The sequence below is a fragment of the Mastigoproctus giganteus genome, chromosome 2, assembly GCF_048544385.1.
Source record: "Mastigoproctus giganteus isolate SK-2022 chromosome 2, ASM4854438v1, whole genome shotgun sequence".
NCBI lineage: Eukaryota > Metazoa > Arthropoda > Arachnida > Uropygi > Thelyphonidae > Mastigoproctus > Mastigoproctus giganteus.
The window spans coordinates 111,258,469-111,280,426 of record NC_143576.1 but is presented as its reverse complement, the minus strand read 5'-3'; the positions used below and the strand labels follow the sequence as shown (position 1 = coordinate 111,280,426).

Sequence of the window (21,958 nt, the reverse complement as noted above, 5' to 3'; positions counted from 1 at the left end):
AAGTAGTTGCTCTTGACATATCAAAGGCTTTTGATCGTGTTTGGCATAAAGGTCTTCTAAACAAGCTTCCATCTTATGGTTTGCCAACTGTTTTTAGTAATTGGTTATCCAGTTTTCTCTCTAATCGCTCACTGAGGGTGATGGTAGATGGCTCTCTGTCTTCTAACTTCTCCACTAATGCCGGTGTCCCCCAAGGTTCAGTTCTTTCCCACACTCTTTTCCTCTTGTATATTAATGACCTTCTTCCATTTACTGGAAATCCTATCCATAGTTTTGCCGATGATAGCACATTGCATTCCACTTTCCATTTTGAGAAACCTTGTCCTGCTCAATCAGCTTCAACCTCTCGAAAATCTGTTACCAATTACTTAAATGCCGATCTTCAGGTAATTCTCCAGTGGGGCAAAGACAACTTAGTTGATTACAACCCTTCTAAAACTCAGTCTTGTCTTATATCTCGCAAAAAGGATTCTTCTGCTCCTATGGTTATCTTTAGTGACACTCCGATTTCTAGGCAAAATGATATATCTCTTTTGGGGATTACCCTAACTTCTAATCTCTCTTGGCACAAGCACATTACAAATATTGCTTCCTCTGCATCTAAAAAACTTGGTTTTCTCTTTCGCTCTCGCCGTTACTTTTCTTCTAAACAGCTGTTCACTCTGTATAAATCGCAAATCCGCCCTGCCATGGAATATTGTTCCCACATCTGGAGTGGTACCCCCAAAACCTCTCTTGGGCTTCTTGATTCCATTCAGAAGAGGGCAGTTAGGTTAATTAATGATTCATCTCTAACAGAGTCTCTCCACTCGCTTTCTCATAGATGTACTGTTTCTGCTGCATGCCTCTTCTACAGATATTTCCATGGGCACTGTTCTTCTGAATTGGCTTCTATAATTCCCGCTCTCTCTTTCAAAACAGTCTGAACACGTGCTGCCACCAGCCAACATCCATTTACTGTACAACTTCAAACCCACAGAACCAACTTTTCATCTTCCTCATTTATTCATTCAACTGCCGTTTTCTGGAACAACCTTCCTTCATACGTATTTCCTGAAAATTACAATCTACAGAAGTTCAAGTCCAATGTCAACAAATATCTTCTTTCGTCTTCTCAACCTCCAACCCAAACACGGTACTAAGTACTATAGGTTCTAATACCTCTCGTGTTTGAGGTTCACATAAAAAAAAAAAAAAACAAAAAAACTTAAGCTGCTCAGACACTCTATATTATGAGAAACAATTTTCACCATATTGAGCATGAAGATCCATAAAATTTACACCTTCTTTCAAGTTTTATTTTATGAAAAATTTGATATTAATGCATTGTACAATGATATTAGCACTAAGCAATACCACCCTCATCATGTTTATAAATGGAGTAAGCAATTACAAATGCACTAAGCAATACCACACTCATCATGTTTACAAATGGAGTGTGAAGGCTACATTAGTCATATATATGATAAAATGCTGAAGAAAGTCAAGGTTAATCACCAGTGGTGCCACCTTCTGAAGAACTGAACTTCCCTAGCTAGCATAACACGATTCTTCTTTACATATGAAAGCCCCTCATAAGGTAAACTGCAGCCATTATCAATCCACTACAGGATGGAGGCCTCCTCAACAATTCATGTTGAGGGAAATGGGCCATAATCTGCCATGCTGGTCCACTGAGGATTGGCAGATCGATCGAATTTAGCAAAGGTCAATGGATTTACAGTCAGGGGCTCAAACCCCAGTCTACTCAACCGAGTGGTCAAGAGCATTCCTGCTCTTGACCACTCGGCTATGGAGGCTGGGGAAAGCCTCTCATACATAGCTTTAAATTATAGTAGTTAATGGCAGTGTTCTGACACCAGTTACCATAGTTTATATCTATTATTTCCTTTTATCTGCGACCTTATATGATTAGAAAGTAAATGTACTTATTATTAAAAAGGATTTTTATAATTTAAAAAAATATATATATTACCTGAATATGACAAATTTCTGGAACTGGAACAATCTTTGAGAAGCGCACCCTCATTGTCTCTAGACACACAGGAATATATTTATCAAACAGAATCATTAGGTTTGCCTTTTCTGACTGTACCTGACGGGTGTCTATCCAACTGGTTACATATGAACTCCATCCCAAATCTGTGGTAGTCAAATATAACACACCAGCTCGGGATACAACAGCTGGGCTGATATTTGCCAAATCGCCAGTCTCAAAAATTATTCGTATGGAAGGGGTAAGAAAGAGTCGCTCATTATTGCCAAGTGTCAAAGCCTAAAAATTTGAAAATAATATAAATTTTCCATAATACAAACAAAAAATTCAAGGCTAAAATAAAAAGGCCAAAGGATGTAAATCATGATGCAGCAGATGAAAATTACTTTTAAGTTTAGCATTAGCATTAGTAGAGGCATTTGATGCAAGAAAGCAAGCTTATACAGCATCAGCCAAAAAAAAAAAAAAATAATAAATAAATAAAAAATAACCACTTCTACTTCACCCCTCTGCTCGTTCGAAATACCTGTCCAGCCGAGCCTTAAACTTATTCAGGCTATCAACCTCCACGACAAGGGATGGAAGTCTTTTCCACCAACCAACCACCCGCTGGCTAAAGGCAAATTTCCTCACGTCTATCCTACATCTGTCTTTCCTCAATTTGAATTTATGCCCTCTTGTGATTATTCTGAGCAAGAGGAAGAATCCCATCAGCATTGAGCATGCTCAAACCCTTCAAGGTTTTATACACCTCTATCAGATCACCTCGCTGGTGCCTAGTCTCCAGACACTGTAATTTGCAAAACTTAAGCCTTTCTTCGTAAGAGCACCCCTTTGTTCCATTCACCAATCTTGTTGCCCTTCTCTGTACTCGTTCCAGCATCTCTACATCCTTCTTGAAATGAGGCTTCAAGACCTGTATACAGTACTCTAGGTGTGGCCTGACCATTGCCTTATACAAGGGAATAATCACCTCCTTATCCCTGCTAGAAAAATTCCTATATATCATCGACAATACACCATGAACTACTCTTGCAGCCCGTCTGCACTGCTCAGAAAATTTCATATCTGCCTGCACAACCACCCCCAGGTCCCTTTCATTCTCTACCACTGTCAGTGTAGTACCACAGAGTTGATACGTTGCTCTGGGGTTGCTGTTTCCCATATGTAGTACTTTACATTTGTCAATGTTAAACTTCATTTGCCATCTCTCAGCCCATCTGCTCAACCTTTCCAGATCCTGTTGCAGTAGCATAGTGTCAGTAGTGTCCTTAACAACCCTGCCGACATTTGTATCGTCTGCAAACTTGGACATAAAGCTTGATATACCATCATCAATATCATTTATAAATACAGAAAACAATAATGGACACAATACTGAACCCTGAGGGACTCCACTAATAGCATTAGTCCACGATGAGCAGTGTCCATTGATTACCACTCTCTGTCTTCTCCCCCTCAACCACCCCTTTATCCATAGCAGCAATTTGCCTCCAATGCCACACTGCTCCAATTTGTGCAGCAGTCTTCCATGTGCAACAGTATCAAAAGCCTTTCTAAGAGTCAAGTATATAATATCAAAGTTATTCCCTGCATCCAGTTCTTTTGTGACTGCATCATAGTATCCAATCAAATTGGTCAGGCAAGACTTCCCCTTAACAAAACCATGCTGTGTCTGAGCTATAATTGAAGTCTTGTCTAGATGATCCTGCAGTGCTTCTTTAACCAGTGCCTCCATTAATTTTCCGGGAACAGAAGTTAAACTAATAGGTCTATAATTACTTGTGTCACCCTTTGATCCTCCTTTGTGATTTGGGGTCACATTTGCACATCTCCAGTCCATGGGTACTTCCCCTGAGTCCAAGCAAGCTCTCATAATTATGGCTAAGGGTTTGCTTACTTCCTTTGCTGCCTCCTTTAATATAACTGGATAGATCCCATCCACCCCAGGTGCCTTTCTTGTATTTATCTTCAACAATTTCTCCTCCACTTTACTCTCAGTTATTACAAGATTCTCTAGCTTACTGCCAGAGTTGAATACACCTCTGGCATTCCCCTCGCTGAATAACTCCTCATGTGTGAATGTCCATGCAAAATATTCATTTAGTTTGTTAGCTACCTGAGCAGGATCATCAACAGTTGACCCATCGATATCAAGTGGACCAATCTGATTCATCCCCTTCCTTCTAGAGTTTACATAAGTAAAGAACTCTTTGCTGTTTTTCTTTGCATCCCTTGCCAAAGATTTCTCGTAATCTGCCTTCGCCTGCCTAACCTCCTTTGTAACTTGGTTACAGATCAACTTGTGATCACAGACGGCAGTGATCACAGTGTGCTGAAGTGCAATTTACTCGAAGAGGTAACTACCATTAGGGGTAAAGGGAAGGGTTATTGCTTTTGTAAAGGCGACTACGATGGACTGAGACCGTATTTAAATTCTATACAGTGGGACCAACTGATGATGTGAATTTACCAACAGCAAATTCAAAATGGGAAGCATTCAAAGAACTTATCTTGGAAGCTACTAGGCTTTACATACCAACTAAGAAATATTGTTCAAGGTTTAGGCGTAAATCGATGTCAGATGAACTAATGAGACATATGGCAGAGAAGAAAAATGCACGGGATACATACAAATTAACACGTGACACAGAAGCCTATGATAGATACAAGTTGATCTGTAACCAAGTTACAAAGGAGGTTAGGCAGGCGAAGGCAGATTACGAGAAATCTTTAGCAAGGGATGCAAAGAAAAACAGCAAAGAGTTCTTTACTTATGTAAACTCTAGAAGGAAGGGGATGAATCAGATTGGTCCACTTGATATCGATGGGTCAACTGTTGATGATCCTGCTCAGGTAGCTAACAAACTAAATGAATATTTTGCATCGACATTCACACATGAGGAGTTATTCAGCGAGGGGAATGCCAGAGGTGTATTCAACTCTGGTAGTAAGCTAAAGAATCTTGTAATAACTGAGAGTAAAGTGGAGGAGAAATTGTTGAAGATAAATACAAGAAAGGCACCTGGGCTGGATGGGATCTATTCAGTTATATTAAAGGAGGCAGCAGAGGAAGTAAGCAAACCCTTAGCCATAATTATGAGAGCTTGCTTGGACTCAGGGGGAAGTACCCATGGACTGGAGATGTGCAAATGTAACCCTAGTGGTTCATTTACCTGCAGATTCTTAATGCATGAAGAATCACTACTGATAATCAAATCAAGAGTATTACTCCCTCTAGTTGCCTCCCGAACATGCTGATGTAGAAAACAATCATCCAATAAATCCTCAAAAGCCTTGTTAGTGTGTGAGTGACCAGCCCCCAAATTCCAGTCAACATCTGGGAAATTAAAATCCCCCATTATAAGACTCTCTGATTTACTATCCCACTCTATTTCCCTGTACAATTTCTTATTATAGTCATCAGAGTCATTAGGGCTATAGCACACTCCTACTCTCAATTTTGATCTCCCAATGCTGATGTCACACCAAACTGACTCGACACTGCTCTGTCCAGCAATGTCGACTGGCTTCACTTCCTTGGATTTTATGTATTTCTTAGCTAATAGCATAACCCCTCCTCCCTTCCTATCCTGTCTATCCCTTCTGTAGACATTGTACTCCCCAAATTCCAGTTCTGCATTCCTTATATCTGTGTGACACCACGTCTCTGAAATCCCCACAATATCTGCCTTTGATGTTTTGAGCAATACCTCAAATTCATCAAATTTATTTACTAAACTCCTAGCATTGGTGTACACGCAAGTATACATGCACCTGTTCTTTTTCTTAGCTACCCTAACACAACCCATGTGTTTACTTGTACCCCAGTGATTCCCAGCAGTCTCTGAAATATTCTGCATCTTATTTTCCAGGCTGCGGCTCATTCCAATAGAAGCAGTGTAAGAATCTCTTTCACCTATGCCAGTGGCTACTGTTAATCTATTCGTCTTTGTATCCCCCCAAGCTAGCAGTTTTCCGACCCACCTAACACTGCCTCGATAGCATCAGCAAACATTCTTGCACCCTTTCTATTTAAGTGTATCCCATCCCTGTAGAAGCAGTCTCTCCTGTTAACAGTTTAAAGTGAAAGTTCACAATGAAAATTTACTTTTTCTTGAAAGTAAGAAATTTCCTGTTTATCTTTTAAAATGAGACATTGATTATAATGTAATGAATAAATCTAATTCCTTAGGTAGAGTAAAAAGATTTACTATATAAATATTAAGCTAAGCTTGTTCTAAAATCCAGTGATTTTAACTTTTAGATTAAAGAAAAAAAAACACTCCTTTGATGTCAATGCTTTCAATAAAAAACTTTAACAGATGAAGTATCCAGTGTTATCCAGATGAAGTATCCTTTGTCAGAAATAAAATATTATCTAATAACATTCATTAAAAATCTCCATCAGAATGAAGCAAATTAATGGCGAAAAGTGCACTAAATTTAGTTTAACTTGTTTAGTGGGAAGTTTATTATAAGTTGAGTATTATTAAAGTACTTACAATTATTAACAGCATACTAATTGTATCCGCAATAAACAAGCATTCATATCTGTAAAGTTTACCTTTTGGCTGCTGAACTGCTGCATTCCCTTCATTAATAGCCAAGCTGTATTACTGCATTCCCTTCATTAATAGCCAAGCTGTATTACTGCATTCCCTTCATTAATAACCAAACTAAATTACTGCAGTCCCTTTATTAATTGTCAAGTGTACTCTTCTTCCAGGACTAATTACCTACAAATATCTTTAAGGAATATTAGGGAATAATAATTTAAGGAGTAATACTTAGTGTCTGTAGATTTACCATTCGTAACTTGCCTCCATTGTTATACGATACAACATATACAGGGTGTCTCAAAAATATTGGTACAAACGTTTAGGGGAGGTAGGTAACATCTAAAGGAATGTGAATCGCATAAGAACCCATAACCGGAAACGTCACGGGAAAGTAGTAGCAGAGGCACAAGAAGCAGAAATGACACAAGACAGTAATTAGGGGCAAACATTTATTTGATATAATATTAACAATGGAGTACGAGATGGATGCATTTCATGATGTTACAACAGATGCACAAAAGTTCCACCATGAGACGCGATGCATGCGTGACACCGACACACACAGCATGGATTGGCGGACATGGTCGAACACACCTCGAGTTTCTCTGACAGTAGCAGCAGCGCAGACGAGTCTCGCCACAAGATCCATTTCTGTCTCCACAGGCGATTCATACACGATAGATTTGAGGGCCCCCACAGAACGAAATCAAGGCTCGATAAATCAGGTGAGTGTGGGGGCCAGGCAACGGGTCCACCACGGCCAATCCATCGATGCCCAAAACGCCTGTTCAAATGGTCACGAACACACCTTCCATAATGGGCAGGCGCCCCATCATGCTGAAACCTAATGTTGCGTCTCACATTTGCTGGAACATCGTCAAGTAACCCTAGTAGAACTTGTTCAAGAATGATCCGATATTTAGCGGAGTTCATGCGGGATGGTAACAGTTATGGGCTGATTAAGCAGTCACCGACCATACCTGCCCACACATTTATTGCGAAGCGATGTTGTGATGCATGGGGCGCACACCGTGTAGGTTGTCGTGAGTCCACACATGAGCATTATGCTGATTGAATAAGCCTTCCCGAGTGAAATAAGCCTCATCCGTGACCAAAACATAGGCCGGAAAATTTAAGTCTTGAACACTTTCTTGGAGAAACGACTGCGCAAAAGCCACACGTGCAGGATGATCTTGGGGGAGCAGTAACTGAACCCTTTGGAGATGAAAGGGGGTGTAAGGAATCGTCGTGCTAGACATGTTGTACACTGCAACGAAACACTCCTAAGGCAGAGGCAATGGCACATGTGCTGGTAGTATGATTATTCTGGACAGCATTCAACACACTTTCCTCCATGGCAGGAGTTCATGTCGAACGCAGTCTGCCCACACTACTCCTGTTACCTCTAAATGACCCATAATCGCACAAATTTTGATGCACATGCGCAAACAAACGGTGGTCCGGTACTTGTCTGTCTGGGAAGCGTTCTCCATAAATTCGTTGAGCAGCTCGTCCATTGCCCTCTGCTAATCCATACACTAGGTGCATGCTCACAGTTCGTATATCAATGCATGCTCTTCATGCGGCGACAACTGCTTGAATGAGTAAACCAGAAATTTTCCCTCTCGCGAACTGATGAACAGCGCCGTGTACCGACTTACGGTGACATTTCCGGTTATGGGTTCCTATGCGATTCACATTCCTTTAATGTTACCTACCTCCCCTAAATGTTGTTATCAATATTTTTGGGATACCCTGTATACCAAACTAGATAGCATAACGTTTAATGTAAAACTAGATAGAAAAACACGTAGCACTGTAGTAGAAATCTGTTAGCTTAGTATAGTATAGTATTATTAATTAATCAGTAAAATTTATTAATCTTATTAAATTTCATTGCCAATTAAATTGTACTTTTTTTAACAAAATAGATATAACAACCTAGATTTTACAAACACAACATTATAAATTAATATATATAACTTGACTGGAGATACAAAAGTCATATAACTCGGAGATAATACTCAATACTGAAATATATATATATATATATATTGCAAATGGCAAACAGAAACAGATGGCCTTAGCCAATTATTGTTAGGATATATTGAGTGGAGCTAGGCCCTAGTTAATATTCCATTCAATGTATCCAATAATCAATAATTAACTACATCATCATTTTAATTTTACTATTTAATTATAATCTGTGTTCATTTATAGGGCAACAATGAAATCCAACTTGGCCCTATGGCCTCATAGGAATATTTTTCACCCCTAATACTTGTATTCCAAATTCTTATTAAATTTCATCAGTTGTGTATTCAGTTTAATAAATAATGTAATACAGGTTTTACAGACTGATGTAATGTTCTGATACTCATTTTCTATTTCTATTACTCAAATTCCATAATTTTCTACAAAATTTCATATATATATACAGGGTGTATCGTAAATAGTGGTCCAGAGTAAAGGAGTCGGTACACTGTGTTCTTAGGTATCACGTACAGGAATTTCAGTTACTTTTAGTCAAGATTCTCGGAAAAAAATAAATTTCATTTTTTTTTTAAATTTCTGTGTCTTGCATCACTAATTTGCCTATAATTTCAACAAATATCAATATTTTTTAATTCTGTTTTTTTATTATTACTCCTGAATAGGTGCACTATCGTAAACAAATACATTCGACTAATTTAAAGTCAAAGGTTTTTAAATAAATTCATTTTTTTCCTATTTCGATACTCATCTCCAAAAAGTCATGTGACTTTAGGTGCATATTGTCTAAAAAAAATGTACTACACTGTCAGTGCCCATTAATTTAAAAAATCATTATTAAATAAAGATTCTAAAATGGTACAACATTAATTGCTAACAGTTCAGAAAAAAAAGTTATTGGCATTTAAAACGAAAAGGAGCACCATTAGGTAAAAAGTTACAAGTGTTGCAATTTTTATTTTACATACCGTAGATCAATTCAATGCAACATTTTAAGATGACGGGGCATGATTTTAGTTTAGCATTAACGTACCTCAGGTAAAAAGGGTCTATTGTATTCCTAGAATTGGTACCAGGCCAGGTAATAACAAAATCATTGAAATGTCTCGGTGTATCGAGTCACAGGGAGTGATAAAGAAGGAATGCGGTTTCTTTTACTATTCTCTTGAAGAATGAGCGAGACAGCATAAATAGCAACTTGAACAATAAAAAAGACCCTTCAGCTCGCCAGTGCGATTCCGTACGCCGCATGTGCCTCTCGTCTCTCTTTGTGTTATCTCTGCCGTTTAATTGCCGTGATTGTGGCCTTTGTTTTGCTTCTGATTTGGACTCGTTGTATTATTAGTGATCCCCACAACTTTTGCTACGTTATTTGGACTTTGAAACTCTTATCGGTTTGGACACACGTGCAGTGAAGTGGCTTAGCGATGGCTCAGTACACACCAAGAGAATATGCCGACATGCATCTTATTTACAGCGAATGCGGATGTGTCGCTAGAGTAGCAGCTCGACTGTATCAAGAAAGATACCCTGACCGTCGACACCCTGATCACCGTGTATTTACTAAAGTACATTCTGCCTATTCCGAGGGTAGGATACTCGGTACAGGCGTCGGCGGTACCAGGGAAGGACGACCGAGAGTGTACGATGACAAAGAAATATTGGAATTAGTTCACGAAGACCCGTCAACATCTGTTCGTGCCATAGCACGGAGGACAGGCATTTCTACAAGGACCGTACACTGTGTTTTACAAAGACATGAGCTGTACCCTTACCACTACCAAAGGGTACAAAGTTTGTTGCCACGAGACCGGCCATTAAGAGTGCAGTTTTGCAGAGAAATGCTGTGCAGGATTCGGGCGGACCCACAATTTTATAACAAGATTTTATGGAGTGACGAATCATCATGTAAAAAAGATGGTTATTTTAATATGCATAACCTACACAGCTGGCAGCTGGAAAATCCCAATTTAATGAGGCAAGATCGATCCCAGTATCAATTAAAAATAAACTTGTGGACAGGGATCATTGGAGGGCAAATAATTGGCCCTTTTGAGCTACCCGATACATTGAATGGGGAAAACTATTTAAATTTTTTGCGAAACGACCTCCTGAGTTATTGAGAGATGTCGACCAAGAAATACGAGACACAATGTGGCTGCAGAATGATGGCTGTCCTGCTCACTTCGCTGTTATTGTACGAGAACATTTAAATCAAACTTTTCCACAAAGATGGATTGGGTGGTTAGGCCCAATTTTATGGCCACCACGTTCATCGGATCTCAACCCTCTAGATTTTTTCTACTGGGGGTGTCTGAAAGAAAAGGTCTACAAAGAGGAAATTACTTCTGTCGAACAATTGCGTCAAAGGATTCAAACAGCGGCTGAAGAAATTAATGCAAACGGATTTGCTCGCAGACTCAAACGATCTTTTATTCGGCGATGCAGAGCATGCATCACCGCTAATGGTGGCCATTTTGAGCATTTCGTTTAGTTGAAATAAATAGTTAATTTGAAAAGAATGTTTTATTTCAACAAACCCAATCAAAGAACTTAAAATAAAAAAGCTTTGAATCCAAAATATCTTAGGCAATTAAGCTGCTTTTTGTTTTAAATGCCAATAACTTTTTTTTCTGAACTGTTAGCAATTAATGTTGTACCATTTTAGAATCTTGATTTAATAATGATTTTTTTAAATTAATGGGCACTGACAGTGTAGTACATTTTTTTTAGACAATATGCACCTAAAGTCACATGACTTTTTGGAGATGAGTATCGAAATAGGAAAAAAATAAATTTATTTAAAAACCTTTGACTTTAAATTAGTTGAATGTATTTGTTTACGATAGTGCACCTATTCAGGAGTAATAATAAAAAAACAGAATTAAAAAATATTGATATTTGTTGAAATTATAGGCAAATTAGTGATGCAAGACACAGAAATTTAAAAAAAAAATGAAATTTATTTTTTTCCGAGAATCTTGACTAAAAGTAACTGAAATTCCTGTACGTGATACCTAAGAACACAGTGTACCGACTCCTTTACTCTGGACCACTATTTACGATACACCCTGTATATTGAATTGAAATCATGACTCAGACCAGAGCAGCAAAGCAAAAGGCTCAAGCTAATGGGAGTGCTGTGGCTCAGGGGAGAACTGAGGAGGGGCAGTTGCATCTGAATCACAGCCTTTTGAAAAGTATGCTTGTTTGATGTTTGTGAAGCAATCAGGAAAGAAACATGTACTGCCAAGGGGAATGTCTTTGTGTGTGTGTGCATAATGTAAGGAGTGTGAGGAAATCAGGCCCCAACTCATTGTTGACAAGTTATTGACAGTGACTCTATTGTCAGGGAGACAGCAAATATATTATGCAAAAAGGATTGATGGAACAGGACCAGGGTATGTCTGCCAGAGGCAAAAGTTGATGATGTTGTAGGGCAGATATTATCTTTTAAAGCCCCAAAAGGTGATATTGTTGTACACATTGGCACTAATGACCTTAAGAGTAAAAGATCTGCAAATTTACTTAACAAGTACAGGTCAATGCTGGAAAAAAGTCACGAGTTAGGGTTAAATTTGAAAGCGCTTGCAATTCTGCTGAGACACGATAGGAAAGAGTATATGACAAGAGCCTTGTCAATCAATTTGGCCCTGGAGAGATTGCGCAATGCTCAAGGGGTTGAATTTTTTTTCAGCATGGTCTGTCCTTGCTAACAGGAGAGACTACTTCTACAGGGATGGGATACACTTAAATAGAAAGGATGCAAGAATATTTCCTAATGCTATTGAGGCAGTGTTAGGTGGGTCGGAAAACTGCTAGATTGGGTGGATTCGCAGACTAAAAAATTAACGGTAGCCACAGGCAGAGGCAAAAGTGATTCTTGCACTGCTTCTATTGTAATGAGCACAGCCTAGAGAGAGTTGCTGGGAGTCATCATGGAACAAGAAAATATATGGACTGCATTAGGGTAAATAAGAGTAAGAACAAGTGTATGTATACTTGCCTGTACAATAATGCTAGAAGTATAGTAGATAAAATTGATGAATTTGTAGTGCTGATCAAAACATCAAAGGCAGATTTTGTTGGGATATCAGGGCATGGTGTCACACAGATATAAGCAGTGAAGAATTGGAATTTGGGGAGTACAATGTATGGAGAAAGGACAGATAGAGTAGGAAGGGAGGAGGGATTATGCTATTAGTTAAGAAACACATGAAATGTAAGGAAGTGCATCCAGTTCACATGGGTGGACAGTGTGAACTGGATGGTTCGAACATAGATGATCCTGCTCAAGTAGCTGATAAACTGAATGAGGAATTTGCATATACATTCACACATGAGGAGTTATTCAAGGAGGGCAATGCCAGAAGTTTATCAAAATCTAACAGGAAGCCAAGTGATTTTGTAATAACTGAGAGCAAAGAGGAGGAGAAATTGATGAAGTTAAAAATAAAAAAGGCAGCTGGGGCAGATGAAATCTATCCAGTTATAATGAAGGAGTCAGCAAGGCAAGTAAGTAAGTAAACTCTTAGCCATAATTATGAGAGCGTCCTTAGTCAGAGGAGGTCCCCATGGACTGGAAATGTGCAAATGTATCCCCAATTCACAAAGAGGGTGCAAAGAGTGACACAAATAATTATAGACCTGTTAGTATAACTTCTGTTCTGGAAAAATGATGGACGCCCTGGTTAAAGTGGTGATACAGGATCGTTTAGACAAGACAGCAGTAATAGCTCAGACACAGCAAAGGTTTGTTAAGGGGAAGTCTTGTCTGAGCAATTTAATTTTGGATACTATGATGTGGTCACGAAGGAACAGGATGCAAAAAATAATTTGGATATCATATACTGGGTTTCAGGAAGGCTTTTGATACTGTTGCATATGGAAGACTGCTGTACAAATTGGAGGGGTATGGCATTAAGGGCAAGTTACTGCAATGGATGAAGGGATCGATGAGTGGGAGATGGCATAGGGTGGTAATAAATGGACACTGATATACGTTGACTAATGTTATTAGTGGAGTCCCACAGGGTTCGGTGCTGGGCCCATTGTTGTTTTGTGTATTTATCAATGATATCGATGAAGGTATATCAGACTTAATGTCCAAGTTTGCAGATGATACAAAGGCTGGCAGGGTTGTTAATGACAGTAAAAACATTATGCTACTGCAACAGGATCTAGAAAAGTTAGGCAGATGAGCTGAAATTGGCAACTGAAGTTTAACATTGACAAATGCAAAGTATTTCATATCGGTAGCAGTAAACCAAGAGAAACATACGAACTCTGTGGTACTACACTCAGAGAAGTGGAGAATAAAAAAGACCTGGGGGTTATTGTGCAGTCAGATATGAAGTTCTCTGAGCAGCGCAGAAGGGCTGCCAGAGTAGGTCATGGAGTTTTGTGAATGACATATACAAATTTTGCTAGCAGAGACAAAGAGTTGATTATCCCTTTGTATAATGCAATGGTGAGGCCACACCTTGAGTATTGTATACAGGTCAGGAGGCCTCATTTTAGGAAGGATGTAGGGTTGATAGAACGAGTACAGAGAAGGGCAACAAGATTGGTGAGAGGAACGAAGCGGTGTGCTTATGAAAGAAGGCTTAAGTTCTGCAAGTTGAAGCATGTGCAAGTTAAAGCACCTGCAAGGTGATCTGATTGAGGTGAACAAGGCCTTGAATGGTTTCAGCAGGCTCAATGCTGAGGGGATACTTCCGCTTGCTCAGATAAATAACTTGAGGGGTCATAGATTCAAATTGAAAGACAGTTGTGAATAGATGTGCAGAAGTTTGCCTTTAGCCAGCGGGTAGCTGATTATGAGAACAAACTTCCATCTGTTTTTGCGGAAGTTGATAGCTTATATAAATTTAAGGCTGAACTAGACAAACATCTGGAGTGACTGTATGGATGAAATGGGAAGGGTTTTTTTTGGTTTTTTTTTTGGGCTAATGCTCTATAAGCTTGCTTTCTTTTATTATGTCTCAACTAAGTTGTATAAGCAAGCTGTATAAACTAGCATTATGCCTCAGCGTAGTTATGGACCTATATGTGAGCTTGAAGGACACGATGGATACTTTTGAAGGATTAAAATTGAGAGCCCATCAAGCTTTCAGCTGCCCACATCAATGCCACATCTTGCACTTGAACATCACACAACACAGCAGCAACCTCCAAGGCAGAATGTGCTGGTCACAAAGGAACTAGTAGTAGTAGTAGTAGTAGCATTGGCATTTGATGCAAGAAAGCAAGTGTATGAGCTTATGCAGCATCAGCCAAAAAAAAAAAAAAAAAAAAATCACACCATTCCCACCAAATGCCTGTCCAGTTCCTCCTTAAATTTATTCAACCTATCAACTTCCACAACGAGAGATGGAAGTTTGTTCCAGCAATTAACCACACGCTGGCTAAAGGCAAATTTCTGCACATCTAATCTACATCTGTCTTTTCTTAATTTGAATTTATGCCCCCGTAGGTTCGTAATCTGAACAAGTGGAAGGATCCCATCAGAATTCAGCGTGCTCAACCCATTCAAGGCCTTATATACCTCAATCAGATCACCGCGCAGGTGCCTAGTCTCCAGCCACTGCAATTTGCAGAACTTAAGCCTCTCTTGGTACGAGGATCCCTTCATTCCCCTCACCAATCTTGTTGCCCTTCTCTGTACACGCTCAAGTAAATCTCCATCCTTCCTAAAATGAGGCCTCCAGACCTGTATGCAGAACTCAAGGCGTGGCCTGACCATTGCCTTATACCGAGGGATAATCGCCTCCTTTTCCCTGCTAGCAAAATTCCTATATACCATTGACAAAACCCCATGACGTTCCCTGGCAGCCTGTCTGCATTGCTCAGAAAACTTCATATCTGACTGCACAATTACTCCCAGGTCTTTTTCATTTTCTACCACCTTAAGTGTAGTACACACAGTTGGTACGTTTCTCTGGGGTTACTTCTACCCATATGCAGTACTTTGCATTTGTCAAGGTTAAACTTCAGTTGCCACTTCTAGCCCATCTGCCCAAATTATCCAGATCCTGTTGCAGTAGCACACTGCCATTACTGTCATTAACAACCCTGCCAACCTTTGTATCATCTGCAAACTTCGTCATTAAGCCTGATATACCTTCATCAATATCATTGATAAATATACAAAACAACAGTGGACCTAACACCGAACCCTGTGGGACTCCACTAATAACATTAGTCCAAGAAGAGCAGCACCCATTGATTATCACCCTCTGTCTTCTCCCACTTAACCATCCTTTTATCCATTGTAGCAACTTACCCTTAATACCATTCTGCTCCAATTTGTACAATAGTCTTTCATGCGCAACAGTGTCAAAAGCTTTCCTGAAATCCAAATATATGATATCAAAATTATTTTTTGCATACAGTTCCTTTGTAACCACATCATAATATCCTATCAAATTTGTCAGACAAGACTTTCCCTTAACAAACCCATGCTGTGTCTGAATTATTGCTGCAGTCTTGTCTAGATGATCCTGCAATGCATCTTTAACCAGTGACTCCATTATTTTACCCGGAACAGAAGTTAAACTAACTGGTCTGTAATTACTCGTGTCACCCTTCGATCCCCCTTTGTGAATTGGGGATACATTTGCACTTCTCCAGTCCGTGGGAACCTCCCCGGAGTCCAAGGATGCTCTCATAATTATGGCTAAGGGTTTGCTTAGTTGCTTTGCTGCCTCCTTTAATATAACTGGATAGATCCCATCCACCCCAGGTGCTTTTCTTATGTTTAACTTCAACAATTTCTCCTCCACTTTGCTTTCAGTTATTACAAAATCATTAAGTATCCTGCTACAATTTGATAACCTTCCCATTTTCAAACCTTAATAATTCCTCACGTGTGAATGTAGATGCAAAATACTCATTCAGTTTGTTTGCTATCTGAGCAGGATCATCAAGTCAAACCATCGATGTCAAGTGGACCAATCAGATTTATCCCCTTCCTTTTAGAGTTTATATAAGTAAAGAAATCCTTGCTGTTTTTCTTAGCATCTTTTGCCAAGGATTTCTCATAATCTGCCTTCGCCTGCCTAACCTCTTTTGTCACCTGATTACAGACTAGCTTATATCTGCCATAGGCTTCTGAGTTGCTTGATAATTTATATGCATCCCATGCATTTTTCTTCTCTATTACGAGTCTCATTAGTTCATTAGATAACCATTTAGGCCTAAACCTTGAACAATATTTCTTAATAGGTATGAAACTTTTAGTAGCTTCCACGATTAATTCCTTGAATGCTTCCCACTTAGAATTTACTGTTGGTAACATCGTTAGTTTATCCCACTGTACAGAATTTAAAAACTGTCGGAGACCACTGTACTCACCTTTACGGAAGCAAAAACCCTTTCCTTTACCCCTGATGGTAATTAAATCTTTAAAGTAAATCCCACATCAGTACACTGTGATCACTGCCACCTAGTGGTTCCTTTATTACCTGATTTCCTTTATCAACTAGTTTTTGTCAGTGACTCTATAGTCAGGGAAACAGAAAACATACTGTGCAAAAAGGATAGGTGGAATGGGACCAGGTTGTGTCTGCAAGGGCAAAGGTTGAAATACACTGTTAAGCAGATATCATCTTTTAAGGGCACAAAATGTGATATTGTTGTACATGTTGGCATGAATGATATTAAGAGTAGGAGTCCGGTGGAATTACTTAACAAGTACAGGTCAATGTTGCAAAAAAAGCCGTGAGTTAAGGTTGAATGTGAAAGTGTCTGCAATTTTTCCCAGATACGATAGGTGGGACTGTATGAAGAGAGCCTTCTCGATCAATTCGGCTCTGGAGATATTGTGCAAGGCTCAAGAGACAGAATTTTTCTCAGCTTGCTCTGTGCTTGTTAACAGGAGAGATTGCTTCTACAGGGATGGGATACATTTAAACAGAAAGGGTGCAAGAATATTTGTTGATGCTATCAAGGCAGTGTTAGGTGGGTAGGAAAACTGCTAGCTTTGGGGGATACGTGGACTAATAGATTAACAGACGCCGCTGGCAGAGGTGAAAGTGATTCTTACTCTGCTTCTATTGCAATGAGCAGCAGCCTGGAAAGCAAAGTGCAGGGATTCCAGAGACTAATGGAGTCATTGCAGAACAAGTAAATACATGGGCTGTGTTAGGGTAGCTAAGAATAGCAACAGGTGCATGTATACCTCTGCGTACACCAATGCTAGCAGTATTGTAAATAAATTTAATGAATTTAAGGTGTTGGTCAAAACATCAAAGGCAGATATTTTTGGGATATCAGAGATGTGGTGTCACACAGATATAAAGAATGCAGAACTGGAATTTGGGGAGTTGTTGTTGTTGTTGTTGTTGTTTTGGGTTTTTTGGCACAAGGGCTTCCTGGGCCATATTGTGCCTTTTCATTATTAACTTATGACTGAGTTATTAATATAATTGTTGTCAGAGGCCATTATATACATTTATGCTCTTCAAGTATCTAAACAGTGCTTCAAAATTAGTATTATTTCCAAGTATGTGTACTAAATTTAAAGGTTCCAGCAGATTGGATGCAGAATAAAAACTGGATTTCCGGTTACTTGAATAATTAGGGCATTCAATTAGAATACGTTTGATATTTTTTTTGTTTTTTTTAGGAGCATTAGCAACTAAGGCCATATTGCTCCGGGAATATGCGGTGGTCATTCCCTGACCTTTCCGCATTCTTCGTATTTGGTGGTGACGGGCTCGGACCCCGGTCTAATCAAGAAGCGTGTGCTACGCACTGCTGCTCCTTCCCACCTGGCTACGGAGGCGCGAATACGTTTGATTGTTAGCTGAGTCTGACAGAATGGACAATGAGGTGGGTTTTCTCCCATAAGCAAGAACAAATGAGTTGTATATGAGTGTCCAATACAAAGTCTTGCCAAAATCACTTCTTCATGTCTGCTTTTCCTGAAACTAGAAGTCCACAACTGAGGTTCTTTTTTAATCTGAAACATATTCTTCACTTGTGTTTGCCACAGAATAGTCCATTGAAGCCTATATGCTGTTTTAACAGTGGATTTATAATCAATGTGTGGGACTTTCAGATGATAGAATGATCCATTGGTAGGGTGTTTAGCAGCACGATCTGCACTTTCATTACCTGGGATGCCGACATGCCCAGGGATCCAGCAGAAGGTAACCAACTGTTTGGATGTTTGATATTGGTATAATTGAGACCGTATCTGTTTCAGAATGGGATGTTGGGAAAATGTAGTAGATTGAATGGCAGTGACGGCACTTAAGGAGTCAGTGTATATAAGAGCTTTTTTGATTTGCTGTTTGGTTATATATCTAGAGCTAGTTTTATTGCATACAGTTCTGCGGTATAGATACTGCATTCTGTAGGAAGAGACACAGCTATTGAAAAAGCAGAAGAAATTGCTGCAGCACCTACAGCTTCATCTGTTTTGGAGCCGTCTGTATATATATGAAATTTCTCTGCGTTTTCTAAGGCGTGGGCTTTATGCAGCTGCTGGAAGTTGTTGTTTGGCAGGGAGCCTTTTCTCCATCTCAGAAAGAAATTATCACAGAGATGTGAGTAATGAGACCAGGGATGTTCAGGAGGAGCTACGTCTTCAAGGATATGCTGGAAGTTAATATTCCAACTGAGCATCAGTTCTTGCAATCTAATACCCGCAGGGCGGTTTTCATTACGTTTATTACGATATAGCATTTCATACTGAGGGTCAAACAGGTATTCCCAACAAGGATGAGATGGAATACTTTTTATTTTTGCAGCATAGCTACATAGTAAGGATTTTCGTCTAAGGTGTAATGGCGGTTCATTTGCGTCAATATACAGGCTGTGGACTGGAGACATTCTGAAGGCTTCTGTGGCTATCCTTAGGGCACTAGGTTGAACAGTATTCAGATGTAACAAGGAATTTTTTCTTGCAGAGTCATAGACAGGTGACCCGTAATCTAAGAGGGACCGGATAAAACTTTTATAAAGATGTGTGAGGGAGTGTCTATCAGCACCCCAGGAGTTAGATGACACAGCTCTTAAGATGTTTAATTTCTTTTGACAGACCGTTCTAAGGTAGGCTATGTGACTGGAAAAATTAAGTTTACTGTCTAGATATAAATGCAATAAATGAAAATTGTTGGTAAGAGGAATCCGATTGTTCTTTAAATATATTTCAGGATCTGGATATAATTTTCGTATTTTACAGAAATGAATTGCAGTCGATTTATTTTCTGCTAATGAATAGCCATTCCGTTGCACCCACAATTCTATTCTGGCTATGGACAGTTGAAGTTGCCTTTCAATGGAAATCATGGTTTGTGACTGACAAGAGATAATCAGGTCATCAGCAAACATGTATGATTCAACTGTTTCTGGTATGTCTTGTGTTATATTTGTAATTCTTATTGTGAATAGTGTTGCACTCAGGATGGAACCCTGCGGTACACCCTCCTCTTGTTCAAATGATTTGGATATAGCGTTCCTATATCTGACCTGAAAAGTTCTGTAGTGTATGGTTTGTGACTGACAAGAGATAATCAGGTCATCAGCAAACATGTATGATTCAACTGTTTCTGGTATGTCTTGTGTTATATTTGTAATTCTTATTGTGAATAGTGTTGCACTCAGGATGGAACCCTGCGGTACACCCTCCTCTTGTTCAAATGATTTGGATATAGCGTTCCTATATCTGACCTGAAAAGTTCTGTAGTGTAGGAAATTTTGTATAAATTGGGGTAACTGACCCCTCAGACCGAAGGAACGAAGATCCTGAAGGACACCATATCGGCAAGTGGTATCAAACGCTTTCTCAATATCGAGATTGACCATAACCAGATGTTGTCTCCTGATGAAAGCATTGCGGATATTTGCTTCTGCTTTAATCATCACATCTAAGGTGAGTGGTCTTTCCGAAAACCGTACTGATTTCGGTTTAGCAGATTGTTTGTTGCCAGAAGCCACGTTAACTGCTTGTGCACCATTTTTTCTAAGACTTTGCCTAAACAACTAGTCAGCGATATCAGCCTGTAATTATTCGGTATGGTATGATCCTTACCTGGCTTTGGAAAGGCCAGTACAATTGAGTGATGCCATGAGTGTGGATAAGTATTTTCTAAATATATTCGATTGTAGAATCTCAATAGGGAACTTATTGCTTTATTATTTAACTTTTTTAACATTATATAGCATACTCCATCCGGGCCGGCAGCAGTACTTGATGTTTTGTTTAGAGACTCAAAAAGTTCCTTTATCGTGAATGGCTGATTGTACGGTTGAGATGCCTTAGTATAAAATTTATTTTATGTTGTTCTGCAGATGCCTTAATTTTTTGGAAGGTTTGACTGTATGTGGACACTGCTAATATACTGGTGAAAGACTCAGCTAATGCATTTGCTATTTCTTTTGGATCAGATAATTCTTGCCCTTTCCAGTTCAGGATTGAGGCTGGAGACTGCACAAATTTACTGTTAAGTGTTTGAATTTTCTTCCAGATGAGTGCTGTCCGTGTCCTTGTTTATAGTGGAAGCAAAACTTATCCAGGCATCTTTCTTTGCTTTTCTTCTTATTTGGCAGAATTTGGCCTTGGGTCTTTTAAAGTTAATAAAATTAGCAGTTGTAGGAAATTTTCTAAACAGATTCCAAGCTTGATTTTTTGTCTGTTTAGCATGTGTGCATTCCTGATTCCACCAGTAATGACTCTGTCTGTGTTTCCCAGGTAAAGATTTTGGTATTGCAGAATTTACAGCTTGTAATATTTGATTTGTTATATGATCTTTGACACTATCTATGGGCTGAGACTGGACTATCTCATCATCAAACTGGATTAGGGAGGAAAATTTATGCCAGTTTGCCCTATAGAATTTCCAGGTGGATCGCTGCAATGGAGACAAGTTTACTTGTGTTTGAATATTGCAAAGAATCGGTAAGTGATCACTGTTTAGCGGGTTGGCTCTCTGTCTTCTAACTTTTTTTTTAATATTTGCATTTACATTTTTTTATGGATTTGCATTTATATGAGGAATTCTGTAGGGAAGTGAGGGCAGAAGCTTATTATACTCTAACATGGTGTTTAATGATTTTGTAATAACAAAGAGCAAAGTGGAGGAGAAATTATTGAAGTTAAACATAAGAAAGACACCTGGGGTGGATGGGCTCTATCCAGTTATATTAAAGGAAGCAGCAAAGGAAGTAAGAAAACCCTTAACCATAATTATGAAAGCTTCCTTGGAATTAGGAAGCTCCCCATGGACTGTAGATGTGCAAATGTGTCCCCAATTCACAAAGGGGGATCAAAGAGTGACATGGATAATTACAGACCTGTTAGTCTAACTTCTGTTCCAGGGAAAATAATGGAGTGATTGGTTAAGGAAGCAATGCCGGATCATCTAGACAAGACTGCAGTTATAGTTTGACATGGCAATGG

General features: G+C 39.2%; 1 protein-coding gene across 1 annotated transcript in view; it reads right to left on the bottom strand.

Moving 5' to 3' along the window:
* Window positions 1–21,958, bottom strand: part of LOC150089496 (dynein beta chain, ciliary-like) — a 1,205,440-nt gene that overhangs the window by 608,853 nt on the left and 574,629 nt on the right. The window contains 1 exon segment of the mRNA XM_090390004.1: window positions 1,976–2,275. Coding sequence (XP_090246130.1) covers window positions 1,976–2,275 — 300 coding nt within the window.